The 25,072-nt window shown below is 49.0% G+C and overlaps 1 protein-coding gene across 1 annotated transcript in view; it reads right to left on the minus strand.

Annotated features, from left to right (window-relative positions):
* GALNT14 (polypeptide N-acetylgalactosaminyltransferase 14) overlaps positions 1-25,072 on the minus strand; it is a 220,215-nt gene that overhangs the window by 64,751 nt on the left and 130,392 nt on the right. The window contains exon 2 of the mRNA XM_043917622.1: positions 10,520-10,689. Within this exon, the coding sequence (XP_043773557.1) occupies positions 10,520-10,689 (170 nt within the window). The remainder of the gene's footprint in view (positions 1-10,519; positions 10,690-25,072) is intronic.

Here is a 25,072-nt window from a genome sequence, read left to right on the forward strand (position 1 = left end):
TCTAGATAACTGGGTTCTTTCATGTGAGCAAAATAAAATTTTTAAAAATTATCAAGGCCATTATTAGGCTTGCACCATTTTCATTTGCAGCAAAAATATATTTTAAGACTCTCATCATCTAGCATCATTGTTATTTCGTCAAAGAAAGGGTGTTTAAATACTCAAAAGGCCACAACCTCAGAATAATTAAAAGCACTATAAATTGTAAAATTAAGCTTTGAGAAAATTTCCCTCAGCATCTCCTCCTTACCCCAACTCTACAGATCAGATCTGCACAGATATATCAAATAGCATCTGAAAGTATAGTTCAAGAATTTGTCCCACTAAATAACAATGCACCTATGTCCACCCTTCACAGACAGTGTGGACACTAAACACAGGAGACACGACATCACCACACTTTGCTCTGGAACCAACATCCCCAGCTCTGTTCTTGGTGCTGCTGATATGAATGAGCTGGTATGATTTTTCCAATCTCTAGCCCCAATTTGGGCTTCCCTGGTAGCTCAGCTGGTAAAGAATCTGCCTACAATGCAGGAAACCCCGGTTCAATTCCTGAGTCCAGAAGATCTCTTAGAGAAGGGATAGGCTACGCATTCCAGTATTCTCAGTATTCTTGGGCTTCCCTAACGGCTCAGATGGTAAAGAATCCACCTGCAACGCAGGAGACCTGGGTTCGATCCCTGAGTCAGGAAGATTCCCTGGAGGAGGGCATGGTAACCCACTCCAGTATCCTTGCCTGGAGAATCCCCATGGACAAAAGAGCCTGACTGGCTACAGTCCATGGGGTTGCAAAGAGCGGGACATGACTAAATGACTGAGAACAGCACAGCACAGCCTCAATTTATCTCCACCTGCATGGCTGCCACCCAAGCAATCACGTGCTATCTGGGCTCAAGACACACAGCTGACCTGCAGAATGCGGGCACCTCTGGTCGCATTGAGACCTCCTAGAGATGACCATGGCTCCACTCTGCACCACTGTGTTTTCCTAGACAACTAATTTTGGTCTTTTGTTGAGCGGCCCCTTTGAAGAGAGTGGGATGCTGAGGTCTGGTGGAAACCACAGGGAAGTAGCAGCGACTTTTCTCCAAGAAGATCGGCTGTTCTCAGGAAGCTGCAAAAGGGCTTCTCTTGGGATGCTGCCAGGCCTCACGTCAGTTGGTACCAAGCACCACCCAGATGGTAACTGGGTGCACGCGTGTGTGTGCAGGGGAGCATGTTCTCAAAAGACAAATGCAGAGTCTAGCCAGGACCCGGAAGTGTGGAGGTGGGCCAAGGCTTATTTTTGAAATGTTTCCTGAAAAAGATTCCTCAGTGTCTGAGACTAGGGCTTCTCCAAGTCTTATTTTAGTCGTGCTTGAATCACATTACACAGTAGTAATAATAGATAACAGTGATGGAACCCTATGTCTCAGGTATTCTTCCAGGAGCTTTAAATCCGCACAATCATTCCTTGGGGAAAGTGCTCTGAGACCATTGTGGAGAAGACTGTGAGGTCACAGTCAGTAAGCAGCCACATCTCGATGTCACACCAGATGGTCTGGCTCCCAACTCTGAGCTCTCATGCTCCACTAGAATGCCCCTTGATGGTCAGCCAGCTCACTCACTTGAAAACCTTTGGTTCATATTGACCTTTCTCTCTGTCTTTGCTCTTAAAGTCTGCATGCTGGAAGGTACTGGAAAGATGGAAAATCACAAGTCTGGCTGTCCAGAAGGAAGGATGTCTCCCCTTGATCTTCTCTGAGCTATTTCCTGGTATTTATCAGACAATCCAGCTAAAGGATCAGAGAAGAGTCATTCCTTCCCTTTACCTGAAGGGAGAAATGTTCCTCTAACTGAAGCAGTTAGTGACTCCAGGGATGTGGTCAGACCCAGCACAGTGAGATCTGGAACGATCTGCTTGAAGGCCAGGCATCCAACATCTCTTATCCTCCAAGGAACTCACAGTGGTGACCTCGTGGAACGTCTGAGCTGAGGAGGTAAAAAGCTAAGACTTCTCATGCCTGCCCACACCCTTCTAGACCGTTGGTCCATCCCCAAGTTAGTCATGCACCAAATTCTACCTCCATCTCTTTATTCTCACTTTCATCTGCCCAACCCTGGCCCACCTCCATGGTCCGTGGGGCTGCAACAGCCTTCTGACTGTACCTCATCTCATTCCTTCCCCACAACCTTCCACATTAATCTTCCTCACATCCTGCTTCACATATCTAAGTCTCCCTACCTTTGGTAGTTACCTAAGCTAAACCTTGGCTGCATCCCAAAGCCCCCACCATTGTGTCAGCCCTGCCCAACAGTTCTCTCACCTGAGCCTTCTAGCCCTGCTAACCCAGTCCACTCCTCCTTAGTCATAACTGCACCATGCCTCCCCATCCAGCCATCATCCTTTCTACAGCTGCCTCAGCACAACATTTGTGCAACGCTCAGCCTAGGTCAGGGCCTCCATTGCACTTTTCACGGGATCCCTGGCCTCCCTCCCACTTCTGCACAGCTGTGCCATCTTCTCCACGGGTAGTGGCCACGTTTCTACTGCTTGATGTTCCCATGGGCCAGATAGTCAACTGACTGCAGTCACTTTTCTCCTCTCTAAACCCCGGATCATAGCAAAGTTGTTGTGAGGCTTAACTGAAAGAACATATATAAGGTGCCTACCACGTGTCAGGGGAATAGTTTGATCAATAAATGTTGGCTGATTATGGTCCTGGATTTATGTGCTAACACAGAGAATTCTTTGTTGAGTGAAGGTGGTTTTAAATTTCCCATGATTTGATTTTCTCCCTCTGCTCTGAGGATTCATTCCCACGCCTGCACTTGCAAACCGTGATGTTTTCAGATCGTTTGAGAATGAATCCAGTGGGGTGTTCTTTGAATCCATCAGTCATCAGTTGAGACTGATGAAGCATCTGAGTGCCAGGTACTCTGTGAGGCTCTGGAGGGGGGTGCAAAGATAAGCCAACAGGCCTGCCCAGGTCATTCAAGGAGGGGAGAGGGAGAGCTTGAAACTGGGGTGACGGGTGCTGCTCAGAGGTGAGCACGGGAGTGGGAGGTGCTGCCCTACTTAGCCTGAGGGGGCACAATGTCTCCCTGGAGTGGGGACCCCACCCACCCGGGTTCCTGAAAGGTGAGAGAGCATCCCGAGCAGAGAGGGTTGTGAAGATGAGAAGGCGAGAAGGCGTAAACCCTCATGCACAGTCAGGCAGCTGCGAGCCTGGGCCTGGCTGGGGTGGGCATGGCTTCAGGGGCGGGGTGAGCTGGCAGCAGGGCAGGGTTTTGGATGAGGCTCGATGCATCCGCCTATGGGACGCTGTCCGTGGAGGAGGCGTGGAGGGTGGACGGGTGTGGGACCACAGCCCAGTGGGAGGGGGGCTGGTAGAGGGGGCAGCAGTGAGCAGGGAGCAAAGTCAGAAGCCAAGAGTTATCCAGGAGGCAGACTCCACAAAGCAAAGGTGGGCGAGGAGGGGGGACACCAAAGAACTTGGCTTGAGTCACAGGGTGGGCAGTGGGCTTACCCTGAGATGGAGACATGAGAGCAGACCGGGTACTTGATATCTTGAGAGGCAGGCTCAGCAAGGCTCGTGGCAAGGGAAAAAAGGAAGTGTCTACTTAATGAATCAAGGAGGGACAGGGAGAAGCAGGAAAACAGGAGAACAGAGGTAATGATGCCTGATGGGGCTGGCTTCAGGGTCACTGGGGGGGTGAGGTGAGCACAGGAGGTGAGAGCTGTTGGATACAATCCACTTCAGTCCAAAGGAAGTGGCTCCTCTTACTGCATCCAGGACACCCAGGACTCCACAAGGGGCCTCTGCTGATTGTGCCCCTCGCCAGCCCAGATGGAAGCCCGGCTGCTACATGATTCCACAGGTCCCCCAGCAGAGCCCTTCTGTCACATCACACATTCCTCAGTGAGTTTTCCTGGCACCCTGGGGCCCAGGGCTCATGTCACTTCATCCCACTGTCTGTCACCAGGACCACACGGGTGGCCTCCTTCCCACGGCTTCTCCCACCCACAGCTGTCATCTCCTCTCTGCTCTTTTCAGCTCTTGTCAAACATATTTTGTGCTTCCTGGCCCCCAGCCCTGAAATCACTCCCTCTGCTGGCCTTGGCATCTATCCCTAGGATCTGAAAAGTGCAAATTTTACCAGACGCCGCATTGCGATTGCCTCATGGCTTGCTTCACGTTCTCATTTTCAAAGTAAGTCTGACATTCAGACAAGTGAAGTGTTGGGTGCTGAGAGCCAAGGCTGAGGCAGGACACTCTCTGCACAACTTCCCTGCCTCCGTCCCCTCTACCTCTGCCTACCTAGCTCTCGGAGAACATGGTGGGGGGCAGGTGCCAAGCCAGGATCTCTCCAAACTTACCCAGGTAGCCCCTTTCTCCTGGTTTCAGTCACCCTCTCTACACCCACCTCCTGGGCCTGCTTTTAGCCACAGCTGTGGAGCAGTGAAAAGACCCCAGGGTCTGAGCGCCAATGCTGGTCCTCAGACTAATACCAGTTTGACTGCCCGTGACCACAGCTAACAGTCACAACATGCTTATGAGGGGTTAAAGACCAGGCTTTGCATTTGACATGGATGGCTTTGCTTACCCCCACAGCAACCCTGGGTACCATTATTATTCCCATTTTAAAGATGAGGAAACTGAGGCTTAGGAGTTGAGTAACTCACACCAGGATCAGATGGTAAGTGGCAAAGATGCTCTCTCTCCAAGCTCACATGGTGAGGAAACCTACCTACCACTTAGCCAACCAGTAGCCTTGCCTGGGCCTCTGTTTCATCCACTGAGAAGTGACAATGGCCCCTTCACCCAGAGGGTACTGAGGACATAAAGGGCAGGAGATATGAGAGGGCTTAGGAGAGTCTCCTATAAATATAAGATGTGATTATCCTTATCTGAGGAACTCACCACAAGGTTCAGCCTTTCACTTAGAAATTGTGGCAGGTGTCCTGAGATCCCCTGGGCCTCATCGAGCCAGTCCTGCCAGCCTCGTTTCTCTCTGCATTAGGGACATCACACCATAAGTGTTCTTCAAAGTGTTAGTGGGTAATGGTAACAGAGCATGCCAGCATCCTGGGTCTTAAAGGGAAAGAAGCCACATGTTCCAACTTCCTATACTTAGACTGAAAAACGTGGGCAGGTCAGTTTGTAGTTTGCAGTCAAGTTGCCCTCCACATGACATGTCAACTCCAGGGGCAAACAGTTTTGTTGTCATTGTGTTTAAGAGACCCTGAGATGTTCAGATAAGTGCAGAGACGGTGTTAAACCAGCTTACATTTGGATCTTCAGATGGGAGGGAGTCTGGTCACTTCCACTGGGGGGAAGGCACGAGAAGGAAGAGGAGGCTGTGCAAGGAAATGGCCATGGCAGCAAATAAAAAGGATGTTTTTTTTTATAAATAAATAAATAAATAAAAAGGGTCCCTACGGGTTCTGTGGGACCCTTGCCTCCTGTGTGTGAGGAGGATGAATCTAGGGCCTTGAGGAGCAAGGAGGTGCTGCTGAGTCAGAGGGCGCCCTGCATCTGGAAATTGCCTCCAACCTGAGCCATTTTCCAAGTCACTTCCAGCATGTACTGGCAGAGTATCTTCCACCAGCAGCAGAGCTAGAGGTAACCTTATTCACAATCTCTGAGCTACTTTTCACTTCTTTTGTGTGTGTGTTTGCACTCAGTTGTTCAGTCATGTCGAACTCTGCAACCCCACGGACTGTAGTCCGCCAGGCTCCTCTGTCCATGGGATTTCCCAGGCAAGAATACTGGAGTGGGTTGCCATTTCCTTCTCCAGGGGATCTTCCTGATCCAGGGATCAAACCCATGTCTCCTGCATCAACAGGCAGATTCACACTGCATCACCTGGGAAGTTCTCTTACTTCTTACAGGTGAAGAAACAGACCCAGAGAGCTGAGGAGTTGGGAAGTAACTTAGATGAAACTCAGCTCTTCTCATGCTCAGTCCAGCTGTTTCCCCCATTTTATCACGCTGCCCAGATACAGGACAAAATGCCAGAGACTAATCAGAATAGGAGCAGATTACTGAGGACAGACTAAGAGCCAGGCTTTGTGTTTGGTTCCTGGGCAGAGAGCATAGCAAGATGGACAGGGGAGGGGCAAGACCCTTGATCAAGTATGCAGTTAGCTAATATGCTTAGCAAAAGGTACTCCACTTCACTGATTAGCAGGGAAAGGCAGACTTAAACCACAATGATATACCACTGCTCAGGCTCTAGAAAGGCTAACATGAAACAGACAGACAGCAACAAAGAAAGAAACAACCAGCAACAAAGCTGCAGAGCCGCTGGAATTCTTGCATTGCCGCTGGGGTGGAAATGGTATGACCACTTCCCTAGATGTTTGACAATATCTAGCAAAGCTGCCAGGGACACACCCTACAGAAACCTATACACCTGTTCACCAGGAGATAAATACAAGGTTACTCATAGGCACTCTATCAGAAGAATCTCACACTGGAAAAACCCTAAATAAGCATTAACAGTAGACTAGATATACAAATTGTAACACTTTCCTCCAAAGGAATACTATACAGCAATGAGAATGAACAAACTGTCTTGCAAAATGTGACTGGAATTCACACATCTCTTCCACCTCACCTCCGAGTAAACTCCCGGGTCTAAGACCCAACACCCTACCCTAAGGATATCAGAGCCTCAGAGCTAAGATCCCACACTGCACTCCACCCCCTTGGGCGGGCTCCCGATTCAGACTGAGCTTGGTCCCCCCACCAGCAGGGGCTCTCAGAATATTGTGCTGCCCAGGGATGTGTTGCCTAGGGCATCTCCCAGGATTGCTATGATGATAAGTTAGGGCCAGTGAGAAAGTGAAAGCGGTCCAATGTTTACTGAATTAACTATAAGGGAAATCTGTCTGAAACTCATGGAGAAGGCCAGAATTGGGGTGTGGGGGGTGACGGAAAAGCCTGCAGGGGCAGCAGGCAAGAGACATGCGACCAGAGAGGAAGGAATCCTGGCCCGGAGGTGCCTGCTGTCTCAGCCTCTGTGGTCTTTCTTCCCCCGGACCCTGGCGAGAACCCCTTCCTGGCCCTGTAGCTGGTTCTCAGGGCAGCAGACACAGTTCTCCTGCTGAGATTCCAGGCTGTTGGGAAACTCCTGCCACTATTCTCTTCAAAGCTCTTTGAAACTCTGAAGTGCTCTGGAGTGAAGCGCTCTCAGAACTACTGTCACCAGGCTCACAAACTCCTGGGTTGAAAAATGGTGCACAGGAGTGACCGGAATGCAGCGGATGGGCGAGCCTGTTTGCAAAGCTACGTGCCTGTGATGGGTTTCCCCTCCCCACCCTCCACCTTGACGTGGAATCACCAACTCTGTGCTGAGCTAGTGGAATCGCCTTGACTCTGAGGGAATATGAATATTTTTTATGCTTAGCCATTCCAACCATAAAGATTTTTATCCTATTACCGCTAAGTGACGAGTTCAAGAAGAGAAATGATGATCATCTTCGACAGCCATTCCAACCGAGTAAATACCAGGAGGGTGAAATGCAATCCTAGATGGGGCCACAGCCCCTTCATTTCCCAGGATGGAAAAGAGCAAAGGAAAAATGTCTTCCCAGTGAGATGTATCGAAGTGTGGAATTTTCCCTCCAGGCAAGCGATGGGCATCCCACTGTTCAAACCATTTAGCACCACACTGGACAGAGCCCAGGAGGATATGCCGAGCGGAATACTCAGACCCAGCCTGGCCAGGGGGAGGTGAACTAACGAGGCTTCCCAGCTCTCACCAACACCACCCCCCACCAGCCCATAGCTTCTGGGTGCATCCACCCTGCCACCTGCTCCCCTGCAATCAAAGCAACCCCATAATAAGCATTGCCAGGCAACAGCAAAAATATACATGTGCTTTATCAAAATATTTCCCCCTTCTCAAGGGGTGTACCTCCACTTAATGGCTTCCTGTCTGCCAGATGTTTTATGTGCTACTTGGATGATGGCAAATCCAGCTGTTGTCACTAGAATGTGCTGACAGGTGGGGGGCGGCAGGCCTGGGAAATGGGGACTATTTGCTGGACCAGTCAATGCTTTATAAATAGCGGAACTCCCCTGGGAAATCTTCTCAGACTCACCCCAGCTAGACACTGTCTTTTCCTCACATTGAAATAGTTATTTATGGCACTCCTCCCCCACCCCACCCCCAACACAGGCAGCCACATCTATTCATCCTTGTGACCACTAGAAATTAAGGCTCTCATCCACATTAACAGAACTATGGGCCTTAGGAGAAAATTCGGATGCTCTGATGAAGCGCCCATGTAGTCTTCACGTGAGACCAAGGTGGGTGGGAGAGCAGAGTGTATGTATGTATTTATATCTGAAAAAGAGAAGGTCAACCATGGAAGAACGAACCCATCACAATTGTGCGGCACTCGGGGAGTGAGAAAGCTTCAAGGTTACCGAGTTCAAGCACAGATGAGAAGACAAACCTAAGACAGGGGCAGGGATGGGTGGAAGGCCATTGCTGGTCACCTTGCTCAACTCCTCTCACTGGGCTTGAATTGGGGATGGGGAGATGGAGCAGCAGCAAAGACATGACTGAAGACCCAAGACAGTGGCTTTCTGTCTCAAGATTGTGAAAATGTCAAGTGTTATATAAGGAGTGGGGTGGGCAGGAAAAGGTTGATAACCTCATAGAGTGAATGAAAAGATTCACTGGAAACTGTAGTCACTCATTTCTAAACTATCCTCACCGCCTAACCCATGGACCCTAAGACTTCCATAAACCCTGGAATGGGGAGTACAAAACCTACCCCAGTCTTATCTCTTACTCTTCAACTTGATCATTCCAGGCTACAGGTAAACCCCACTGCCTCCCACAAAATACCATGGACTCCATGGGAAAAAAGACCACGAGAAAGATGGTGATTCTGTTCAATTTCACAGAGGATCAAGCCCCCGGCCCCTCCAAGTCTTCTATCACATGATGCCCCAATATGACTAGTTTGTCAGGGGTTCCATGCCCCCGGTGCACTGCCTTTTCAACCAGCACAGCGGGCTATTGGTGAAACCCTCACAGCCTTCCTCCTTTCTCCCCTCCTCACTCCACCTGTGCATCTGTGGATTCCTAAGCCATGCCCCCCAGTGCCCGCACTCTCAGCAGCACCTGCTCTAATGCTCAGCTAATAGTTCTAGATCTCAGGCACTGTCCTAACACATCCTATAACTCACAATGCAATTACTGTGGTAGGGAAATTGGAGGCAAATTTAATAAGCTCAGCCCCCTCCCACATGCTGTTTCTTCACTCTTCTCTTTTCAGTAATGAGACTTCTTTAAGGGAAAAGGCCTTTTTCCCTTTAACGGAGGCTATTCTCCTGATTCCTTATCTGAAGCCCATGAGGATGGGAGGATATGGAGAAGGGGACTTCCTCTAGCTCCTTTTGTCCTGTTTACTCATAAGGCAGATAGGAAGAAAGCAGTCAGTTTTCTTTCCAGGCTTACTCTCCCTTTCATCTGCTCAGCTAACATTTATTGAATTCCTATCACACATCACAGATTTCTCCCCCTAGAGGGCAACTGGTATCATAACTAGTTGAACCTTAGCTGCAAGGCATGATGGGAAAAGGGAGAGGTTAAACTGTGTCTATGGAGTCGGGTCCCCCAGGGTGGGCCAAGAGCTACAGTAGGAGCTTCTTGGTAAAGGTGATGCCAGTTGCCAACAGAATGGCAGCATATTGACCCTTGTGGTTGAAGAAACTAAGAGGAGGGGGCAGGAAGGAACCAGAGAAGCCAGAAGTCTCCAAAGGAACTGAGACAGAGCCTGTCTCCTGGACAGAGGCAGAGGGCTGCAGCATGTAGGCAGGTAGGCATCTTTATTCCAAGGCCTACTGTCTACTCAAACCCAGGGCCTCCAGGCTGGACCCACCCACCAACCATGGACTTTATCTGATCCACAAAAGGAAGCCACAGCGCCAGCTGATGCTCTGTGGTTTGCAAATTTGAACAGGCATCAGAATCACTGGTGGTGCGTGTTGAGACACAGGTCACCAGGCCCCACCCCAGAGCACCTCACTCAGTAGTTCTGGGGGGAAGCTTAGAATCTGCAGTTCTAACTGGTGATGCCGATGCTGGTCCCCTGGTCTGGGAAACCACACTCCGAGAATTATTGTTCTAAGCCTTTGCTATTGGATGTGAGCCCTGGACCATCCATCAGCAGAACCTGGGAGTCTGACAGGAATGCAGACTCTCAGGCCCCACCGCAGACCTGCTGAATCAGTGTGACAAGAACCTCAGATGATTTAAGTTCAAGAAACACTTACCTGCGGTGGCGGTTCTCAATCCTGGCTGCTCGATAGAATCACTGGGGGAGCTCAGAAAACAGATGCTTCAGCTGATTGGAGTCTGGCATCAGCATTTTTTAAGTTTCCCAAGTAATTCTTAGGAGATGCCTGGATTGAGAACCGCTGGGACTCCCACTCATGACTAACACTCCATATCCAATTTTCCAGCACTGAACTTACCCCTCATGACTGTGGGGAGGGTCGGGAGGAAGTACCTGAAAAGGCGAGTGTCTGGGACCACCCGGTTGCTGGCAATCCGCTCGCTCTCCCGCTGGTTGAAAGCATACAGCTTATAGGGATCGTCGCCGACACGCCACTTCTTGGCATTCAGATACCGCCGCTCATCAAACTGGTCCCATAGGTCATCCCAGTCACCATCCGAAACCTATGGGACATGAAGGGGAAGTCGGTGAGGATGGCTCCAGGCCCTCTCAGCTTCCTCTGTCAGTGCCCAGAGACCAAGCACGTGCCGGCAAGGTTCAATGCAAAGATGGGAGCAGATGTAGGACATTAATAAAACCATCAGCAGTAATAATAAACAATGATGACGACAATGGCAGCTACCATTTAATAAGTGCTGTACTCATATACCAGGCACTGGATTAGGACCTATACACACTTATCTCATGTAATTCTCATAATTTTAGGAAATGGATGTTGCTCGTATCCCCACTACGCAGACAAGGAAGCCATCTCAACAGCCCAAGCACCTTGCTCAAGATACCACAATTAGGAAGCAACAGGGCTGGGACTTAGATTCTAGAATACTAATCCCACAGGCCACCTCTCTGGGGTAATTTGAGACACGTGATGGAAAGTGCTGGCACAATGGCTGACACATAGTAGGTATACACAATGACTGCCATTCCCTGCTCTGCTGAAGGAAGGCAGCAATGGAAAGCAAGCGATCCATCTATAACGGGGGTGCTACCTGCTGGACAGACACCTTGTGTGTTTCTTCCTTCCTCCAACCCAGGAATCTATGTTTATTTTTAAGAAGCCTCCAAGGGGGAGCAAGTAACAACCCTCATCATATGAGGAGACAGCACTTTAGAATGTGTAAAGCGATTTCTGCATTCATCATCTCAATTCATTCTCACCAAGGCCCTCTGCAGGGTAGGGAAGACAAAGTTTCAGAAAGGTGACTGGCTTGTCTGAGGTCCCCAGGTGGATGGTGGCAGAGCCCATGCAGAGCTCTGTCTCTTGGACCCTCCAGTGCAGAGGAGGGAAGGGGATTCACACAGGGAGAGGCCGGTTCCTGCCCAGACCCTAGGCTGCCGCCTCTGTCCTGCCCACCCAGCTCTGCACCCACCAGAAATTCCTCACAGCCAGTAGGGGGTGTGGGCTTCAGGGCCTCTGCAAGCTGGGTGCTTCCCTTGATAGTCACTGCCCAGTGGATGCCAGCACTGCCCCCGCTAGGGGAGAGGCAATCTGTATCAGCAAAGCTCAGACCTTTTAGGTTCATCAAAGCCAAAAGAACACTGCATCTGGAAAAACCTATTGACCAGGCTCTGACCTGGACCATGAGGGCTGGAGTCCCGGGGCTGGCATAGTCACCAAGGATGAGATGTTCATTCATGTGTTCCTGACCCTTGGCCCTGTGCAAGTATCTGAAGCTGCCTGGGTACCACCCATCCCATCACTACCAGGATGCCCTTCTGTCCTCCAGGCACCTAACAGGAGAGCCCAGGGCAGGCACCGCAGACAGCAATGCAGGCGCTCAGCCCACACTTGGCAGTTAAGGGGGGCCACTCGTGCCCACGTGCACATTCATCTCAGGCACCCCTTCAGCTTATCAGGTAATTGATCTCTCCCTTTCACACTCTCTCTCTCTGTTATCTTCTTTTGAAACAGCGTTCTCCTGCTAATAGCACAAAATGAAGCATTGGAAACCAGTGATTTTTATCCAATAATTGATTTTATTAATGTCCTGTGATATTGCTGCTACACGGGGACATTGTGGGGGGGTTTGAAACCCCAGCCTGGGCTGTGCCATGCCATAGCCTGACAGCTGTCACCTGTGCTTGGAACATGACCTCAGGGCTACCCTGACATCCCACTCTTGCAGAAAGGGTCATGCAGCTGGCTCATGCCCAATTGAATTTACTGCAAATCTCAAAACAATCTGTGAGCCCCTACAGTGCAGTGTGCCAGGGAGGAGGAGATGCAGAGACGGCAGTCCCCTGCCCTTTAGCGGGTTGCAATGTTGCATGAAGATGTCTATAACAGGGGAGGGATAGGAATAGGAACAGTCTCCCAGAAGAAACATCAAATGAGTTAGGGCTTGAAGGATGAGCTGGGATTTTGCTTTGCTGAACGGCAGATGGGAAGGAAAGTGTGTGCAGTGAAAATCCAGATAAGAGACATGACGGCTTAAAGCCATCAGGGAATGGCTAGCTCAGGATTGGGGAAGCCAGGGCTGGGACTGCAAAGAAAGCATGAGTGAAAGAACATTCTGGAACGTAGATGATCCTGTATGAAGCAGGTCGGGGGAAACTGTCTGCCTACATGTGTAGGAGGGAGGGGAGGGAAAAGAGCTCCGCAAGGAGACCAGCTGGGAGGTGACCTTAGCCCTTGAGCCTGGTGGGAAGGGAAGCCTGCTGGGGTCCAGGTGGATGGTTCCACCTACTGGCTGGAGAAGCCAGGGGTAGGGCAGGCCCTGTGGGGAGGCACGGGGGCTGGAGAGATGACACTCAACCTGCAGAGACAGCACTGACCAACCTGGCTTCATCCCCACCCCCACTCTCTATTCACACACCAGACCAGGCTCAAGGCCAAGAGAGCACAAGGCTCGGGGTGTTGCTCAGCCTGGCAATCGCCACCCTAGGACAGCTAAGCACCCTTGGCATCCTTGGAGATGGAGTCACAAGAACTGACCTGGCTTCCAGAAATCCTAGAACCAGAGCAGCAGCCAGGCTGGCAAGAGAAACTGTCTGAACAGTTATTCGAGGTGTCCTTGCAGGGGACTGAAGAGACCACTCCCTCAGATGGTCACGAGCGTGGAGCGGGTTCACACTTCCCTGCACTGGATCCACTGTGGGGATCTCCTTGTACTGGGAGCTTGGTATTCCTATAATGAAGTCTGGGTGCATTAAGTAATGGTGAGGCTGTGTTTAAGACAATGCTACCAGTTGAGTAGCAATTTCTGTTTTACAAAGTACCTTGCAGGTGCATGGCAGAATCCCCCATTTGGATGAGGAGGGGTTGGCCTAGAGAGGTAAGGTGGCTCATCCATGCTTGACAGCTGGTAAGTGAAGGGACCCCTGACAGGGTCTCCCCAGAGCGTCCCAGCACCTTGGACAGAACAAAGGTTGTCCTCTCTGCTGAGGGTGAGTGAGCAGAGAAAGACCCCCTCTGAGGAGTGGGGTGGAGGACAAGCCCAGAGGAAGGACCCCAGCTCCTCTTGCCCTACTTGTCCCTGGAATAGAGTGACCACAGTTCTCCAAGGACTTCTGAAAGGGCAGTGACTTCACAGGCCTGTTTCGGGGGCTGATTTCCAAGTTCTTCAATCCATAAGTCCTACGTCTGGTGTCTAAGGGCTCAGAAAGCTTCCAAACATGTATTATCACTTTAACAAGCCTTCCTAGCCCAAGAAGTAGAATGCTGCTGCTCCAAACAAGGACACAGGAGCCCCAAGAGGGCCCACCCCAGAACTGCACCTACTCCCACATGGCTGCCCCCAAGCTGCCCTCACTCAACTTTCTGACCAAAATTCATTCGGTCTAGAGTGGGCGTGTTTCCAAAGAGCGGTATAAAGCCACAAACAGAAAGAAAGATCATCTTTTAAACAGAAAATTTCTGACTAAGCCAGCCAACCCCCTGGCCAAGACCAGTGCTTAAATAACTTGGCACCAAAATCAAAAGCTCAAAAGCACATCTGTTAAGCTGCTTCCTGTCTTTCCTCCCACCAGGCTTCTGTGAGAAATCTGGAACCCCTTCCCTTCATCCTTCCCTGGCCTAGTTTCTCTCACTCTGTTTTCCAGCTGATTATCTGGCTCAGGAATCACGGGGGTAGCCTTCCTTCTGTTAGGTTCTGAGGCTGCCTCTATGCTCCACTAATGGTTTTGTCTCCCTCCTTCTTTCCCCAGCTTGGCACTGCTAGTTTTCTCTTATTGCTCTAATTCTCTTCTTCTTCAAATGACAAAATCTCTAGCCCTTGCTAAGGCTTCCATCCTACTCTGAACTGTGCCTGATCCTCAAGGAACATCTCAGAGTCACCCTGCAACAGCTAACACCTTGAGAGGCATCCACCATGTGTCCTAAACATTTACATTTAATCCTCACTATGACGTGTGCATTGTTTTAGTCCTGTCCAACTCTGCGACCCTATGGACTGTAGCCCGCCAGGCTCCTCTGTCCATGGGATTCTCCAGGCAAGAATACTGAATTGGGTTGCCATGCCCTCCTCCAGGGATATTCCTGACCCAGGGATTGAATCCATGTCTCTTAAGTCTCCTGCATTGACAGGCAGGTAGGTTCTTTACCACTACGCCACCCAGGAAGTCCACAATCCTTACTATAACGAATATCAATAGGACTGCCCCCATCTTGTAACTGGGAAAACTGAGGCACAGAGATATTGAGTAACTTACCCAATGTCACACAGATAGGAAGTGTTAGAGCCAGGATTTGAACCCCAGGGTAGCCTGGCTTCAGTTCCATGTTCTCAATCATTAGGTGACTCTGCCTGGCTTCATCCTCACTGCCATTTTCTTGGGTCTTCAAAGACTGTCTGTGTGTTTCCCACCATTTTTCTAGGTCCAGTTCTTTCTTTTCTTAGAGATCTTCCTCCAAGCAAAGACATCTGTACACCCCTCTTAACATCCCCCTGCCTGTTCTTCACTCCCCCATCTGGGCAGCTGTTCTCCTCCCAACAGTGGCCTTGATCCTGACAGCCCAGGGCAAGAAAAGGGGGAGGTCTGCAGGCAGACTCCTGCAGAAAGATGGGAACGTGATAGAGTAGCACAGAGAAGGTCATCATTGAAAAAAATGATAGACTCAGAGGGATTGGGTAGAGAGGGAGGTGGGAGGGGGGATCAGGATGGGGAATACATGTAAATCCATGGCTGATTCATGTCAATGTATGACAAAACCCACTACAATATTGTAAAGTAATTAGCCTCCAACTAATAAAAATAAATGAAAAAAAAAGAAAAAAATGATAGAACTGATCATTTAAAGACAATATAGGGACTTTCCTGGTGGTCCAGTGGTTAAGGGTTCCTGTTCCAGTCAAGGGGTGTGGGTTGATCCCTGGTCCAGAAGCTAAGATCCCATATGCCTCATGGCCAAAAATCCAGAACATAAAACAGAAGCAATAGTGTAACAAACTCAATAAAGGCTTTAAAAATGGTCTACATCAAAAAAAAAAAAATCTTAAAAAAAATAAAGATGATATAATTCATCTATCCAACCAATGTGTGAAACTCCAGTGTAACATTCCGCTGGATCCAATGCACATTCCTCCATTTAGGAACACAGAGGCCCCAAGATGCCCACTCCAAGCTTCAAAGGACTATATATAACTTCTAGAAGTTTTCTTCTAATTTTGAACCAGAATTTGTCTCCTTGTAATATCTCCCTTTGGGAGCTGATTTTTATCCCCAGGGATATTTGATGCAAATCTGACCTTCCTTTCTCATGTCCTTGAGATATTTAATGACAACTATTGTGTCCTCCAGGTCTTCCAGCCCCCCATTACATGACTTGTATCTCAAAAAAAATGACCCAGAGGAGTGTGAAAAGATCTACCAAAGGATCAAGAGAACATGACTAAGTGAAGTCAGGTGGGATTCATCAAGGAATTCAAATACCCTGGAAAGCCTTCCATATGTGTGGAACAAGGGGAGAGGCGTTGCTCATGACAGAGTCTAACTTTCATATGAAGATGGAAGCTGCTCTGGGAAAGTGCTGTTACTCTGATAATGCCTGCTACTAGGCACATAAAACTACCCATCCCAGCTCCCCTGTCAGAACCCAAGAGGGAGGGGTCCAACAAATGACGTCTAACCCTTACAAGCCCAATATTCAACAGAAAATTGTACCCCCAGTCTCTCAATGAGGAAACAGGCACGGGGAGGATGAATAAGTTGCCCAAGCTCACACAACTGAGAAGTGTGTCTCAAAGCCCACACACCCAGTTTCTTGGCCAGCCATGCAGTCTGGAGTTCCCGTACCTCCCTGGACCCAGGCTACTTCCAGAACGGCAGCCTCTGCTTCCCAGCACCACCCCGGGGCACTGCCCCTGCCTTCCACCCACCGGAGCTGTCTGCTTCCAGCATTATGGCAGATCGAATGCCAGGACTTCCATGCTAAACTACAGCCACATCTTGCATAATTAAAAACAAATGGGGTTTTTAATGCATTGCTGGGCTTTCTAGAAGGAAAATCTTCACCATGATATAGGGATGAGGCCAGGGATAATATGGGTGGTGAAGCCAGAGGGGGGATAGATGATAGTAAGTAAAGACAACATGTGAGGCTGCCCCAGGGGTACTGGTCATTGAGAAAGTAAAGCCCACCTCCTAAAAGATGAAGACACTGAACCTGAGTCTTCCATAATTAAGGCTTAGTTGTTCAGTCATGTCTGACTCTGTGATCCCATGGACTGGTAGCCCACCAGGCTACTCTGTCTGTGGAATTTTAGGCAAAAATACTGGGTGGGTTGCCATGTCCTCTTCCAGGGGATTTTCCTGACCCAGGGATGAAACCTGCATCTCCTGTGTCTCCTGCATTGTGGGCAGATTCTCTACCTGCTGAGCCATCAGGGAAGCCCAGTTAAGGACAAGAACAGGGACTAAATGGTCCCAGATCAGCTGTGAGCTGGCTCACAGCAAAGGCAAACATAAACCTTATCTGGAGGAAAGCAGTCCCAGGGCAGGCCCCTAGGATTCCCACAAAGCCACCAAAAGATGAATTCACAATAAAAAAATGATCAGACACACAAGGAAGCAAGTCACTATAAGGGAGAGTCAGTGGAAACTATAAAGAACATATTCTGATCCTCCAAGAAATTCAGACACAGAAATTACAGTTACAGAATGAAGCATACGCAGCTTGAAATATGGAATGAAAAACTAGCAAAGAATAAAAGTTCTTTGAAAAAGAATCAAACAGACTTTCTAGAAACAAAATATATATGTATTAATGATTGAAAGTCAAACAAATGTTTACAATCTTCATAGCATTTTCACAAGAAAGTCTCATTTATATTATCCCTACTTAGTCAGCAGGCCAGTTTGCAGATTGGAAAACTGAGGCTCACAATAGCAAAAGAACTTGCTTGAGACCACATAGATAGAGAGCTCACAACTGAGACTCTAACCCAAGACTTCTGATCTCAAAACCGGTGTTCCTTCCCCATCACCAAATGTGTCACTCATTCACGGGGCCACTTTGCTCCCCCTGCTAGGCAGTCACAAGAATACAGGAGAATCTGCCCACCTCTGTACTATTCTATTGTAAACCCATCCAGGGAGTGACCTTATTTTTCCAGAGGGCCAGTCAAGAGAGTATAGCATGATCCCACATCAGACCAACACTGCTAGGTAAGTCCGAGTTAGCAAGGGTGGTCTGTGAGAGGAGTGACCGCCAGTAACAGACTCCCCACAGTGTGCAGGATCAGCTCAAACAAAGAGGGAGGGACAAGCCAGCCCTTCGTTCATCCCACCTGGGTTCACGACACAGGGAAGAGCTGCAAAATCCTTTCCCCTCATCTGGGGACAGCACATCAATTATGGATTATTAGATAAGATCTCCATTTTAATATTTCCACCATGTATTATCACCTCTCCCTCTCACTGGAATTCTGTCTGGGGAGTTATTTAACTGATGTGCAGAAATCTAAATTTAATTTATTATGATCTAACTCACTTTAGAAGCCAAATTACCCTGCACTGGAGAAGGATCAAGTCAATATCCCACTTGGCTTTCTATTTATCTTCTGCACGGTTTTCTCTTCTCTTTAGAATTCATTTTATCTCGGGTGCTGGTGATAAATTTAAATTTTCCTCAGAATTAGGCAATTGCTCCTTCAATGTTGTAGTTTAATGGTTAGTATTAATTATATGAAAGTCACTCTTAGAGAATTTGGTAGATGGAATGAACATATAATAGAGGAGGAAAGGGCAATTTCTCAGACCAAATGAGGTAGCAGATCATTCAGTAGGGTGAGTTTACTTTTCTATTATACCTCCTCCTGTCTCTTCTCCCCACTTTCTTTCTTACCCCCACTCCCTCAAGAGCCAGGTGCCAAGGAATGGGGTCTTCTGTGGCTTCTCTGAGCTGCTGGGAGGTCCGATGGCCTGGCCCCACATCAAGACCTCTCTCTATTGCTGGATTCAGTCTTGTTTGGTCTCTGACCAGAGCCACCATTGCCTAGATCTCTCCTCCCCACCACTGCCCCAAAATACACACTCACCACATCACAGCTTTGGGAGGTGCTATGAGCCTTCTGGAAGACAAGTTCTGATAATTATTATAATTGCCTGAAAACTCCAACTGTGAAATATAATGTGATTAACAGAATGGACAGAAGCCCAACTTTTGTTTCTGGAATAGGAAAAAAAAGAATCTCATGCAATTTGAGCCTTATATGGAGATTAATTTGCTTGCTAATTAGCATGAGAGGGAGGTGCCAGGGAAGTATAAATCAGCATGACTGGGCAAGAAGGTCTGGTCCGCCTGCACGTGCCAGGGTGGGTGAGCTCTAATGCTACATGTCTGCTTCCTACCCCACACTTTATACAACTACCACCAAAGACCAAACCCAGAGCTCCTTTATGAACATGGGCATCTCAGGTCACTTGTTGTTTGCTTGAAGAACACCTCCCAGTTGCTGGTCAGCAGGAAGACAGAGAGAGAGTTGGTCTTAACCGCAGCACTGATTCCTGAATCTTCTTTGAGTTCAAAGGTGGAACAGTAAACAGACATAGGAACACAAGAAGCCTCGGTCCCTTCCAGCTCTGGAACCCAGGGAGCAAGAGATCAAGTGCAGAGGGAGCCAAGTAACCACCCGGGGCTCGGGAGGAAGAGGATTTGGTGGACTGCGTGGAGGTGCAAAGCGGGTGGTTGTGCCCCATCACCAGGAAGCTGGCACTGGGGGACAGCAGGCACGAAGAGACGGAACCAGTGTTCAGGAGGGACCAAGGAGAGGGCCTACACCTGGGAGAGGGGACCGGAAGTAGGCTCAGGAAGGGAGGCCCCCAGCGGAACAGAACCAGACGCTGAAACTCACTGTCTCTGGGGTGGACAGCTGAGTCGTCTTGGGATCTCGAAAGACTGAGGTCTGACAGGTGACGGACACTGCAGCCACGTCCCAGGGCAGGGATGCGAGGGAAGAGGAGGCCACTTCTCCTGGGGAGGCCCAACAGCGTGGCCATAGCAGGACAGAGATAGAGCCTCACAGCCACTAGAAGCAGGATAAAAACCAAAATGCTAAAAACAAGATGTGGATTTCCCCAGTAACAGAAGAGGTCTCTCTCTTCACCTGTACAGGGCCGGGAAATATCTTGAAGCATCATCAGAAGTCTCATTAGCCTCAAGGGGTAGCTTTGGAAGCAAGCAGTTTTCAAGGGGCCGGACTGAACCACAGCATGTGGCAGGGGTCACATGTGAACTTGCCTTCAGGGACACGGGAAACAGAAACGTGAGCAATGACTTTCCAGGAGCCACACAACACCCTCCTAGTGACGCTGCCTTAAATTTCCCCTTTGGGCGAAACAGGGCTTCCCTGGTGGCTCAGACTGTAAAGAGTCTATCTGCAATGAGGGAGACCCAAGTTCAATCCCTGAGTCAGGAAGATCCCTGGAGAAGGAAATGGCAACCCACTCCAGTATTCTTGCCTGGGAAACCCATGGATGGAGGAGCCATCCTCCATTGTTGGTGATAATATATGCCTGTGGGTTGAGTTTACAGGCTACCAAATTGTGACCCAAGGACAATCATGGAATAAAAGGAAGGGGGTAAAGAAAGATAAAGGAGGGAAGAATGAATAAAGGGAAAGATGCTCACTCTACATGTTAGGCTTTTGTGACATCTCGCTCCTTCAAGGGGCCTCTTGTACATTTCAACCCAATTTCACCCAGACAGAAATGCAGCAGAAAGTTCTGAGGTGTGGGATGGTGGAGGTGGGCAAAGAAAGGGATGCAGAGCACCAGAGAAGATCCTGCAATTCCCCTCAATGTTCCCGAAGATGCCATAAGAGAACAGGAGTCAGGTGAGCCGGCCCCGAGTCTGGCTCTGCTAGCACGCCCCTTCAACCTCTTATGGTCAGTTTCTCCTCCACCCCAGGGGCAAGATAAACCTTTACCCCACACAATTTTACAGGCCTGAGTTAAGTCTCAGAAATAAGACAGGAAAAATTGCTGGGCAAAACATAAGGCGAAAGTAACCCATTATTATTGTCAGCATTGCTGTGGTTACTATTACTCCTTTTAGGGACAGAATGCTAATGAGGAGAAAATTTACAATTTCACAATTTACACTCAGCTAGTTTATGTTCAGCTTCTTCCTTCCCTGTGGCAGAAATGGGGTCTCTGACTGCACCTCTTTCCTGTCTGCCTGTGATGAAAGAGACAGGTTGCTAATGTTGCCTGGAGCTTGGGAGGGCTCATCCACCCAAAAGCCCCATCTCAGATATGGGTTTGAACACAGAGCCATGCAAACGACACAGCCAGGAAACTACTTTTAATCAGGTCATCGCCAGCTTGGAAGGCTAGAAATCTAGCTTTGCAAGGCCTCTGTGCAAACTCCCTTTTTTATGTGGCTGGAGGTGGGACCTAGGGCAGGCATGGAAACCATGCTGGGCGATTCTGGCTGGAGATCCTGGGATCTCAGAGGTGAGGTCAGAAACCAGAACCTGCTTGAGACGCCGAGGCTCCCATCAGGCCGAGGAGCCCGGGCATCAGGGCTCTCTGCTCGAGTGCTGGCCCCTCTCCCTCTCCGACGCAGCAACCCTGAAGCGTCTCCTCGGTGCCTCCTGGGACTTGGCTTCCAAGAGCTGGAATGGCCAGTCCTACAGTCACCCTCAGAAGGAGTGTGTTCACCAGGGTTTGCAGCTTCCCCACATCTCCCTCCGGGTTCTTCTCAGGCCAAGGTGACCTCGGGGGAGCCAAGATGGAAATGGCTGTGGGGAGCCAGGGAAAGGGACCGACTTGAAGAGGTGAACAATTCGCACACCGGACAGAGCCGCTCAGAACGGCAACCACAGCTAACAGTTGGGTAGCATTCACTGTGTCAGGCTCTGTCCTGAAAATGTCACTCACTGAGTGCTCAGAACAAACCTGAAGCAGGTGATACTACCAACCTATTTTAACTGAAGGTGAAACAACCGAGGTTCAAGGAACTAAAGGGACTCAGTCAAGGTGACTGAAACCAGGGCAGGTGGGCTTTGTCGTGTCCTTTACCAGGACCTACAATGGCAGAGGGTCATTCGTGGAATGAGGTTTTGAAACCCAGCTCTGTCTAGAGAAGGATGGAGGAAGGAGAGGGGAGGAGGCAGCCGCCAGAAGCCTGTCCTACACTTTCCACCAAGGCTATCCTTCAAACATTTCCCCTAATGAACAGGTCAAAAGGTGCTAAACTGGATTTTCTGGCTAGAAATAGTTTCAGAGTTGCGTCCCTTAAGCCCTGTCATTCATTCCCCAAAGGTGACATTAGCTAGAAGCCTCTAGCGCTTGGCGAAGAAGAATTTGTTCCTCTCTCTTCTCTGCCTCCGAGGTGCCGGCTAGATCTCCCCAGATACCGTGTGCAGGCAGGGCCCAGAGCTTAGCGCATTTTCTATCCGCTCTGTAAATAAGGTGACACCCAGATACCCTCCAGCTCTCTCAAAACTAGGTCAGCTGCTGAATATGTAGGTATGGGGTTGGAGTGAATAACTTTGAAAGGACTTTTATCTCCCAGGACTCCATGGGGGCTGCTGGCTGACTTTCAATGAAAGAGGCTCTTTTATGTCAAAAGCAGACCCAGATTACCCGACGTCATGGCCACTGAACTAGGTGGGGGCAGGATGCCCGCCTCCGCCAAGGGCAAATTTAGTGCTGCAGGCGACACAGGGAGTTATGATAGCGGTATGTTGAAAAACTGGGAGAAATCCTAACAAGACTGACCTAAATACTGACCATCTTTACGGCCTGGCAGGAATCTCGTCTATGATGTCTTACATGAACTATAAAGAAGGGGTTTATAAAGCACTTGCTTATATAAATAAGACACACGGGGCATTTCTCTCACCCCAGGAAGCACCAATAATCACTCCCTCAACGACATGCTTGTCACTGACCATTCTTGTCCATTCATTAAAGCACTGTGGCACGATACTTTCTGCAGGTTAATCCTGAACTGAGAGGGACGTCAAGTGCCAGAGTGACATTTAAAACATCTTCTATCTTCAAGTGTCATATTTTAGATTCCACGTATAAGTGATGTCATATGTTATGTCTTTCTCTTTCTGATTTACTTCACTCAGTAGGATAATCTCTAGTTGCATCCGTGTTGCTGCAAGTGGCATGACTGCATTCTTTTTCTATGGCTGATAGTGTTCCATTGTAAATATGTGCCACATCTTCTTTATCAATTCCTCTATCAGTGGACATTTAGTGTTTCCACGAGTTGGCTATTGTAAACAGTGCTGCCACAAACAGGGGGGTGCATGTACCTTTTTGAATTATAGTTGTGACATAAACGAACCTTATCAAGGAAACAGAAACAGACTAACAGACTGGTGGTTGCCAAGGTGGATGGGGTTGGGGGAGGGATGAAGTGGGAGGTTAGGGTTAGCATATATAGGCTTTTATATAGAGAATGTATAAACAAGGTCCTACTGTGTAGCACAGAGAACTATATTCAATATCACATGATAAATGATAAAGGAAAAGAGTATATATATTTTAAAAGAACAGATATATCTATGCATAACTGAATCACTTTGCTGCACAGCAGTAATTAACACAACATTATAAATCAACTATACTTCAATAAAAATAAAACACTTCCTATCCTCTAATTCAAATTTTTAAACCCAGAGTGGTCTGCTCTTTTGCTTCTTCGAAATAAAGCTTACTCTGACTTTAACTACAAATGGGACTCTCTGGGAATCCAGATTTGCAATTCAGATACATCAGGAAGTGATTAATCACTTGGCCAGAGCTGCTTTGGTTTATGTTTTACTGCATAAGAGCACTCACTACAAGATTCCTTTAAGTAATCCATTTCCTTGGTGCATGAAAATTAGACTCCAGTGACAAAAGTCAGTATCTCAACTTCTCCAGAGCACTATTCTGGGAATGAGGTAGAAACCATTAAAGCTCTATTGCCCTGTGCTTCTCCACTCCCTTGCATTCTCAGCTTGGACTCACTCTGGCCCAAGGCCCTGGGCAGAACACTTTCTTCCTACATGCCTTTCGCCAAGTCTCATTCAATCTCTTCCCAAAAGGAAGGAGTCAAAGCCAATGGCACAAATCTGACTCTCATGTCTTTCAACACCATCCTCTTTCTTCAGTTTTCCAGGGACCAGATTCTCTCTACAGTGGCTCAGCAGTAAAGAATCCGCCTGCAATGCAGGAGCCACAGGAGTCACGAGTTCAATCCCTGGAGGATTGATCAGGAAGATCCCCTGGAGGAGAGCACGGCAACCCACTCCAGTGTTCTTGCCTGGAGACTCCCGTGGACAAAGCAGCCTGGCGAGCTACAGCCCATGGGGTTGCAAAGAGTCAGACATGGCTGAAGCTTCTTAGCACAGCACACAGATCCTCTCGGCGGGTTCTTCCATCATCGGGATCTTACATGGGTGGGGGGAGGGGGGGAGGGGGGGAAGGTAAGGGGGTGGGGCTGGGTGTCGGGATCCTCTTATCTCATTTGCTAAGTGGCTCAGCGCCAGGTTCCTCCTGGCCTGCCATCTTTGGACCCATCAAAGATCCTCTCCAAGCACATTAAACATTAAGGCTTACCAGGCAGCAGACACGACTGTACCCTCTGGTCTGCCTCCGAAAGTGAGGCTGGGGAAAGCGGCAGCTGAGTTGGGGTGGCGGGAGAGCGGGGTATGTAGAGAAAGTAGGTCATTAGTGGTAAAGACTACAATTTTCAAGCGGTTGTTAATGCTTTGTTTATATGGATTTCTCCAAATGTGACATTTTAATGGCATCATAATTGTGTGATTACAGTGCAGTCGACACCGCTCAGGGAGGAAAGGCAACCGGGACTCCGGCGACCTGCTGGGGGAGGCGGCTCCCTGCGCCCGCAGCCAGGGGAACTGTCTCGGTCCTGCTCAGGCCAGGATGCCTGAGGAGCATGGCAAGTGGCTCCTGGAGGGTCCTCTGCTGGACAGGAGCCATCGGTATCTAGGAGACGTGCGCCCAGCCTCGCTCTTGGACAAAATCGATGCCCAGGGATGCAGGAGAGGAGACAAGGGGAGTTATGCTTCACCCTGGGGACCACCCATCTCACTGCCCTTTTCATTCACTTCTTCATTCATTTAGTCATTATTTCTTGGCCTCTTACTGTCCTCTGAGGGAAAAGGCGATAGATATTCAGACATATAAAAACCAATCAAGATAGCGAGAGGGGTAAGGAAAAGAAGACCATGTCAATCGGGTACCCACTGGGTGCTCACCATGGAGCCAGGATTTGGCTCCTTCCTCTTCCTTGAATCCTCAGCTGCATCTGCCCCAACCAAAGGCATCCCCTTCTGCTGCTATTACCTCTTGGCTCCCAGGAGCCCTTTCTCTTGGGCTTTTCCTCATCCTCTGCCCTCTTCCCCATCTTCTTTTTGG

Source organism: Cervus elaphus, chromosome 11, assembly GCF_910594005.1.
Source record: "Cervus elaphus chromosome 11, mCerEla1.1, whole genome shotgun sequence".
In the NCBI taxonomy this organism is placed as follows: Eukaryota; Metazoa; Chordata; class Mammalia; order Artiodactyla; family Cervidae; genus Cervus; species Cervus elaphus.